Consider the following 9,099-nt stretch of genomic DNA (forward strand, 5'->3'; position numbering starts at 1 on the left):
GTCCTATATTTTCGGAAGAAACCAANGCATTTAGTACCAAAAGCACTGTACAAAACCTTCCGTCAGATTACTGAAATTGTAACATTAGTAAAAGTGTAAGAGAAAGGATACTTTAGAAAGCAGCAGTGCATGCATGCCTCCAAAATGTTGAGTCATTTGTCTCAAATTATTCGTTTCCTGATGATGAACAGGGATGATTTTCTAGATATGGCACTCATCAATATTGGGATGCAAAATCTACTATTAATGTTTCTCTAGCTGCTGAAGTGGGGTTGTATGTGTTTACGTGCATTTTCACTCTGCTTTGTGTGGATTCAACTTTGCTCTTGTACTAGATCTCCAATATCAATCTAAGTAGAGCCATTGACATGACATTACATGTGCAATACGTGAATTAAGTTCAACTCAACCAGTTAATATCCCTATTGAACAAGAATATTTTCCTACTAATGAATTAGGTTAGCACATCCTTAACACTGTTAATTGTATTAATGAATGTGTTGCAAAAACGTCAGCTAAAATCAGCTACCCAATGCCTACGACAAGAGCCCACACTTTTTAGACCAATTGTTTGTATATATCATATATGGGCCCGGTGATCTGTCTATTGCATGTGAAAAACAAAAACAAAAATTTAGGCTGTTCAACCACTTGGACATTTCCCACCAAAAACAAACACACGCCACTTTAGATTCTCAGAAAACAATATCCTTTGGATTATTTCTTAAAACCATTTTAATTAGAGTGAAAAAAAAAAAAAATCAAAAGCCCTCTTTCTCTTTATGTATTTCATTAATTATATGATTATGTTTTTCATCTCACTTCACTTCTTTTTCTTTTCCGGTAAAAAGTTTTTAAAATATCTCCTAATTAAACCAATGCCATTTAGGAGATATTTTATAAACTTTTATGGAAGGTAAAAAAAATTTAGCTTTGATTTTATATTTTCTATGAAAATAATGTCAAAACTTCCTTTAAATGACTTATTAATAATTGTTTTAAATACATCAATTAACATAACACTTACTAAGAGCATTAGCATCGAGGATGTAAAAACCCCACAGTTGCTATTTTAGCAATCAAGACACTAAAAGAGGGCTTTACTTTGGTATGGGTACTTAAAATATTTTGCTAACTGTGAACAATAAGGGTTGTATTTGTATATATACAACCCTACTGTTCATGGGTTGTAAAACTAAAAACACATATTTCAATATATCTACATTTTCCAATGTTTTTTGTTTCCTTCACATTTCAAAACTCTGAGACTAATTAACCAGTAGGAATGATCCGGAGTGCACAAAGAAACAAATTGTGAGACATCGAAAGGTTCATTTCTTAGAATATATAGCATAGTTAATTAAGAGCTAATATAGGACACCAATAAAAAATTAACCACTTTTTCTTCGCCAGAAAACTAAAAACTCAAATAAAGCATAAGAGAGAAAATTTTGAGTTTTTCACTTGGACGAGAGACGAGAGTACAAGTAGACATAGCAATTTCAAGGTTTTTTCTTGGGTTTTCTTGGAGTCTAAAATCAAGGATAATTTGGGAGGCTTGGGTTGTAAATCTCTTCCACAATATCATAACTTTATTGAATCAAAGATAATTTTTTGGACATGATGACTTCATTGAATCAAAGATAATTTTATATAGTGTTTCATGGCATGTGGATCTCAAATATTGGGTATAAACTTGAGAAAATCTATAAATCTATAAATCTATTTATTATAGAAGATTTATTTAGAGTTGGAACCTTTTTCTTTTCTTTTTTTTTCTTAATTAAAACTATGTGTCATATCAATCTTTGGTATTCTTGTGTGTAATTGATGTGTTTTTTTTTATTGGCGTGACCAATAAGAAAACACATCCATCACATATAAGAACACCAATCATACACACCAAAATCCATGCTAGATATGGTTCTGAAATTTTTCAAAGAGATAAAAGAACGAGGAAGATTAACAAAACATTAACCCAATGAGGTTTGGATCAATTCAAAACACACGTACTATCAATTTTGTATAGTTGACCCTTGAGATCTAAGAATTGAGTAAATTGACCCTTTCCTCAAAATTTTCTCATCTATAACTTACAGAAGTGGTTGTGTACATGCACTACACATGACCACTATATTACTAAGCAAATCATTTTTTCATTAAAATTTAATCAAAGTCAATTTATAATGCATGAGGTGTGCGTTCAATTGATCCATCCTTAACAACTCCTTTGGCTTCTCACCATCTCTAACAGCATCATCAGCATCTTCTCACAATAACAATGGGGTTGGTTCTTTTATTTTTTATTTTTTTTATTTATTTTTTTATTGTGTTGTAATGGGATTTTAGTTGATTGTTGAAAATTCAATATGGGTATGAAACACCCTTGAACGTTTAGACCCCTAGATACAAAAATACCAATTCAAGCTTTATATCAAATAATTAATGTGCGGAATATGATAACAAGCTTATAACAGAATTAATAAAACAATCTAAGCCAAATATAAACACATCCACAACAGTAAATATAAGGCAAAGATAAAGGAAAGAGAGATGCAAACACACGGACAACACACGATGTGTTATCGAAGAGGAAACCGAAGTCCTCGGCGTAAAACCTCTCCGCCGCCCTCCAAGCGGTGATAAAATCCACTAAAAAATATAGTTGGGATACATGAACAGTAGAATACCCTCCAAGCCTAATCTACCCAAGTACCTAAGCCCTCCAAGCTTCTTGCTCCAACGAGGTTACGCCGAACCTATTTCTTCTTTAGCTTGCCGGATTCCGCTACTTGACCATAGCATCAACCAATGTATATTGGTTCCTTCCCAAACTGCTTCCCTAAGCACCAAATGGACCTTCTCATAGATGTGGGTGTGGTGAGATAAGAGTTTGGTAAATAACCTCTCAAGGATATGACAATGGAGAGGAAGAGAGTAGAGAAATTTGTAGAGTCTCTTTAGATGAAGATTGGGGATAAGGCAATCTTGTTTTTCTCTAAGGTTTTCTCTTACAAAATTCTCTCTGGAAGCTCTCTCAAAATTATGGGTATAAGGGTGTATATATAGTAGGGTGAGAAGGGAATGCAAAACGTCAGTTTTTGCCAAACAGGGCAAGTTAGCGACTTGGTCTCGCAGCTTGTCCAAGTCGCGAGTTCAAGTCGCGACGTAACGGCCTGGCCAGTCTGAAACTTTTGTCCTATAGCGTGACAGCTAGCGCGACCCTTCAGCTTCCTAGTGTGCCTCTCACGTGCCAGCTTTTGGCGGCTTGCCAGTCGCGATCCACCCGCGAGCCCTAGCCGCGAACCTCTGTTTTTCTTGCACACTCTTGAGCTTTTCTTCACAACTTCTCACACACTACCCTTACAATTTTCCCACCTAAATACAGGGTTGCTAAGTGCTAAATTACAAGCAAATTGGTCACGGAATAAAGCCAATTAAATGGTTGATTAAATTCAACCTTACAATTGTGATGGTTCCTATTCTTCTATTTGTAATATTCCAATGTGTCATTAAAAAGAAAATGTAAACAATGAGCTTTAGTCCAGGTCGATATTGAATTCAATCTTTTTAAAAAAATTTGTTAGGTTCTAAGACTTTGGGAACTAATGTATTAGAACTTCAATGTGTATTGTGTTCGCAAACCATGATCAAAACATAGAGTCTAGGTTCAAGCTAGCTCAAAGCGTGATTTAATGTTAAATTGGAATCAAGTGATTGCAGGATTTATTGGACAAAATCTGCAAGGCTTGATCAATCAAAAATTAGAATCAATCGATCGAAACTCGTGCAGATTTAATTTTCTGCAAAAATTCCAATTTAGGCCAAGCCCATATGACGTGTAGGGTTAAGTATTTTACTTCAAGTATAAAAAGAAAAACCCTAGCTAGTAGCTACATTTTAGAAGTCTTTGGAGAGTTATGTGTTGAATCTTCTGTGAGATCTAAAGGTGTCTACCTTCATACACACACATAGAGTTGTCAAAATCAAGATTTGCATCAAGAACTTGGTGATCTCTTTAGTTGCTGCATAAAAAACTTTAAAGAAGATCTAAAACCTTTGAGTGGTGTCTCAAAGTCACAAATAGAAGAATTTGTAATTGCTATAAATCAAAGAAAGAAGTAGTCTATGGACTCGGAGCTGTCATGTGATTATAGTAATAAGTTTTCTACTCGAGATAGCAATAGGATATTAGTGGTCTAAGTTCTATATAAAAACTTCAATTCTTTTATAATGGATCTATTTTTACCTTGAAGATAACTAGGTTAAATTCTCCTGAAGTTTTTTACCGGTTAGGTTTTTCTGGGTCATCATATCGTGGTGCGCTTTACATTTTTTCTTTATTTGCAAGATATGATATTATTGTGTTAACTTAAAACTGAATAATTTATCTAAGTTATCACTTGGCTAAATAACTAGGTGAAAATACTTGTGTTAAAGAGTCTAAAAACGTACAATTTCCATACATTTATATACTCCGCATACAACAAATTGAATGGGGAGGTAATGATATTATGATTATAAACATCTTAGACTCATAGCAACTTATCAATAAAAAAGAAAAATATTAGACTCATAGCAACAATAATAGTGATACAGAAAAATATAACAAGAACTTTCATTCTTATTGAGCCAGCTACACCCATTAGATCCATCTCTAAATCTGGGCTAATCGGCGGATATCAACCGGATAAGCATCCGATGCAGCTTGAGCACTATAAGCTCTCTTGGCCACAATTGCATTCCCTGCCTCAGTTGGATGATAAGCATCCCAAAACAGATACTCATTCCTATTTTGACATGGATTTTGCATAGGTAGACATGTAATTTGCCCATTGTTCCTACCTACTCCACAGCACCCTGCATTCGTGACCTTGAAACCTAAAATTTACCAAAGAAAGAGAACCATGAATATTTCATGTCATATTTTAATGACAATTAAAAGTCGTACTCAGTTCACAAAATTTTAACTAAAAGAGAATTATTTAATTACCATAAGTTGAAGGGCTGTTTATTATATCTTGGAAGATCCCATAAGAGTCTATATAGATAAATCTTGCATCTGAGACATTGTTGTTGAGTGTATTGACCAGAGCTTTCAACCTGCTGTTGAATATTTGGTTGGCTGAATTGATTCTTTGTACACACGTCTTACCATCCGGGCTATTTTGAGCCAATTCACTGGGGCTGCAGCCTATTTGACCAATTCCAAACAAGGCCATTTTCCTTGCTCCATAATCATACAAAGCCTGTAACATAAACAAACATTTCGGAGTGTTAGATAATTTTCTTAATATTTTTGTGAATTAAAGAACAATTTCTTCTAACTAGAACTATCATAAAGGGTGCACACATGAGGTAGGCCTGAATAAGGCCCATTTCCTCAAAGCCCAATAAAAAGTAAATGGCTGGTGGAGCCTATATATCTTGGACAACAATAATGGCCTTTTTCCATTATTCCCACCATAAAAATAATTGGCTTTTGATATGTTAATAGAGTATATGGATAAATCAAGGAAAATTTTCTAAAATTAAATTAAAGAAATATAGTACTGGCCTTGAGTTGCTGATTATATTGATCAATTAGGACATCAGCATATTGTTCAGGTGTATATTGGCTGCTAGTCGAGTAAAATGTGGGCATGAAATAGTTATTAAGATAGTCATTGCTGCCCAATCCAACTGAATATATACACTTGCTCAAATAATTTGCAGCTGAGTCTTCATTCCCTAGCAAGTTTACCACTTGTGAGACTGTGCTTTGGTAATTTTTCACTTGCCCACTGAAGCTAATCCTACCTCCCTACAAAGACAAAAGGGATACATAGGTGAACTATATGTTTATAACACAATATGAAGTCATATTTGCTAGTTAAAAAAGAGAGTGCATCAAAATAGTTACCAGTTGCTGCCCAGTTTCCTCTCTAATTCCAGCAGCTGCAGAAGCATAATTCACTCCTTTCAAAATGTCTTGGCCACTTGCACTTACATAGGGAGGTATATAATCATCGAAACCCAAAAGCTCAGCTGTGTAGATATGGAAAAGTATTTTTAGATTTCCAACATGGTGTATACTCAAATATTATGAGTTCAATTACTAAGCTTGGTGTAATTTTTGATTAAAAATATCGTATCCAAATTGCATGGTAGCAACCTTACTCCCAATTCACATAACTATTTATTAAGTAATGTTTTTGTGTTAATATATGTTAAGGACATTTTTTACGAGTCATAATTTAATGAATACAGATCTGGAAGCAAAAAGTTCCCCTATCAAAATTTACTTGTTTTTTTTTCCCCTAATATTTTTGTGAAGGAAAATAAAAGAGAACATCTATATATAAATATAATTACAAAACATTTGATAAAAAATTTCATAATTGCTGATGTGACCCTCCAAATAAAAGCTTCAATTTCATATTTAATGCATGTACAAAAATCATGTGCAACGTAACTAGGCCGGCACACAGCTCAAGATAGGTACAATAAATTACTAACTAATTTGGGACAAAAACTACGATTACAAAGGAAAATAACACATGCTTTTATTAAAGGATAATAATCAATGCACACGGGTACCCAAATATTCATTCATATATCATATATGGGTGACCATTATTTTCTATTCTAACTAACAGTAATTAGAGTAACTAAAAAAAGACAACCCAAAATCCTCTTCAGGCCAAAAAAAAACAATAATATATAAAAAGGAACCAAATTAGGACTTATGGGAGCAAGTTATATTCTATACGGCACACAGCTCAAGATAGGTACAATAAATTACTAACTAATTTGGGACAAAAACTACGATTACAAAGGAAAATAACACATGCTTTTATTAAAGGATAATAATCAATGCACACGGGTACCCAAATATTCATTCATATATCATATATGGGTGACCATTATTTTCTATTCTAACTAACAGTAATTAGAGTAACTAAAAAAAGACAACCCAAAATCCTCTTCAGGCCAAAAAAAAACAATAATATATAAAAAGGAACCAAATTAGGACTTATGGGAGCAAGTTATATTCTATAAAGTCAGTTGAGAAACTGGAAAAAAGAAATGAAGAAACAATTTGACTGCTTAACTTTATTAACTCATTGATTTTTTTTCCCCTCTTTTAGCAATGAATATAATTAATCATATACGCCCATGACAATGGTGCTTTTTCTTGAAAAATATTCAGCATGAAATGAGTTTGAATAGTCAGCATGTGTCCTCTAGAACATGACAATTTGCTCTTTACTAAAGACAAGAAAACACAAATAAATTGTTGTTCCCCTAAAAGGGAACTGTCATTTTTACCAACAATAAACCTAAAAAGACCTTCTTTTTTTCGCAACTAATGAGATGGCATATTATATTAAGTGTATAGAAATTATGTTAATAGTAAACCATATAAAATTAATATTATTCTATTCACAACTTTTTTAGTGGCTAGCTAACAAAAACGTTTTCGTTTTTGAGCTAAGTTTAGAGAAAGAGAGGGAGCTCACCAATCACATCGACAGTGGTTTTCCCATTGGAAAACCTTCCAGTCGGTCCACCGGGGAAGTCGATCCCGTAAGGCATGTAGTTTGATCTAGCCAAAGATTGGAGTTGATTATTATTGCCATTATCCACCAATGAGTCCCCAAAAATGAAGTAACAAGGTACTTGGGGATCCCCTTCTACCCTATACCATAAACTCAACACCAACACTACTGCAAACACAACCCACATTTTGTTATACTCCATTGCCAAATAGGCAAAGCACCTAGAAATGTAAAGCAAAAGAATGAAGGAACTTAATAGTTGCTGTGTGTATGAGTGTGGAATTTAAAAGCTATGGATAAGTTTATATAGAAGGGAGTGACAAAAAAAAAGTGAACATGTTTTTGGTATACAGTTAAGAGAGTTGGTTAGAAGCATTTATTTCACGCGGATATAATGTGAGACTCTACTGTATAGCAAACAATAAGGCCGGCGCTGGCACCTGTTTGCTCTAAATTTTTTGTGGGAAATGAAATATATTGGATTTGGAATTTCAAACTTCGAAGTGCTGTAAACATTGTCGGTTATATCAGTAGTAGTCTTTGCTAATGACCCTTTAATCAATTTATCATTATCTTCTTAATCGTGCATTAATGATGGCCAAAGTAATCACTATGAAAATGCATTTTCCTTTATATACAAGCGCATGAGTTCAATGAGGTTTTTTCGCAACTGTCATGTTATCAATTTTTTTTTAGGGGTTTTCTTCTCCAAATATATATATATATATATATGGGTTTATCATTTCTTTTCATGTATGATTACTTACTTAGTATTACAGCCTCACTAATGGGTTCTAGTTAACTTAACTGGTAAAGTCTCTAATAATTAAATAATAAATATAGGGGGTTTAATCCTCACCTACACCAAAAATCGATTGATGTTTTGGTTTGATCATAAAAAATTATCATCAATAACGAACGTCATAAGTTAAAACTCTCTCAAAAATAAAATTAAACATTACAACCTCAGATTCTATATAATTGTGCAAAAAGTTGCATACATTTAGTACCTAAAGCACTGTAAAATTTTCAGTCATATTACTAGAGTTGTAACGTTCGCAAAAGAGTAAAGAGAAAGGATACTCTATAAGGCACAACTGATTGGTACTGATAGCAGTGCATGCATTTAGTACCAAAAGCACTGTACAAAACCTTCCGTCAGATTACTAAAATTGTAACATTTGTATAAGTGTAAGAGAAAGGATACTTTAGAAAGCAGCAGTACATGCATGCCTCCAAAATGTTGAGTCATATGTCTCAAATTATTCGTTTCCTGATGATGAACAGGGATGATTTTCTAGATATGGCACTCATCAATATTGAGATGCAAAATCTACTATTAATGTTTCTCTAGCTGCTGAAGTGGGGTTGTATGTGTTTACGTACATTTTCACTCTGCTTTGTGTGGATTCAACTTTGCTCTTGTACTAGATCTCCAATATCAATCTAAGTAGAGCCATTGACATGAACATTACATGTGCAATAGATGCAAAAACTACTATTAATGTTTCTCTAGCTGCTGAAGTGGGGTTGTATGTGTTTACGTACATTTTCACTC

General features: G+C 33.6%; 1 protein-coding gene across 1 annotated transcript; it reads right to left on the reverse strand.

The window, feature by feature from the left end:
• Positions 1–4,439: 4,439 nt before the first annotated feature.
• Positions 4,440–7,828, reverse strand: LOC112037309 (GDSL esterase/lipase At5g45670-like). The gene is made up of 5 exons (XM_024070124.2): positions 7,503–7,828; positions 5,903–6,027; positions 5,558–5,803; positions 4,994–5,249; positions 4,440–4,881 (listed from the first exon to the last, which is right to left on the reverse strand). Exons 1-5 carry the CDS (start codon positions 7,741–7,743, stop codon positions 4,658–4,660), a joined length of 1,092 nt encoding a protein of 363 aa, XP_023925892.2. The 5' UTR covers positions 7,744–7,828; the 3' UTR covers positions 4,440–4,657.
• Between the last annotated feature and the right edge of the window lie 1,271 nt (positions 7,829–9,099).

The sequence above is a fragment of the Quercus suber genome, unplaced genomic scaffold (assembly GCF_002906115.3).
Source record: "Quercus suber isolate HL8 unplaced genomic scaffold, Cork oak 2.0 scaffold_750, whole genome shotgun sequence".
Lineage (NCBI taxonomy): Eukaryota > Viridiplantae > Streptophyta > Magnoliopsida > Fagales > Fagaceae > Quercus > Quercus suber.

Bases quoted from the DNA above. Each gene is read 5' to 3' on its own strand.
- LOC112037309 (XM_024070124.2), bottom strand. From the start codon at position 7,743: ATGGAGTATAACAAAATGTGGGTTGTGTTTGCAGTAGTGTTGGTGTTG. The intron at 6,028-7,502 runs GTGAGCTCCCTC...ATATCTACACAG, and splicing joins AACCACTGTCGATGTGATTG to CTGAGCTTTTGGGTTTCGAT. The intron at 5,804-5,902 runs GTAACTATTTTG...TTGTCTTTGTAG, and splicing joins AGGAAACTGGGCAGCAACTG to GGAGGTAGGATTAGCTTCAG.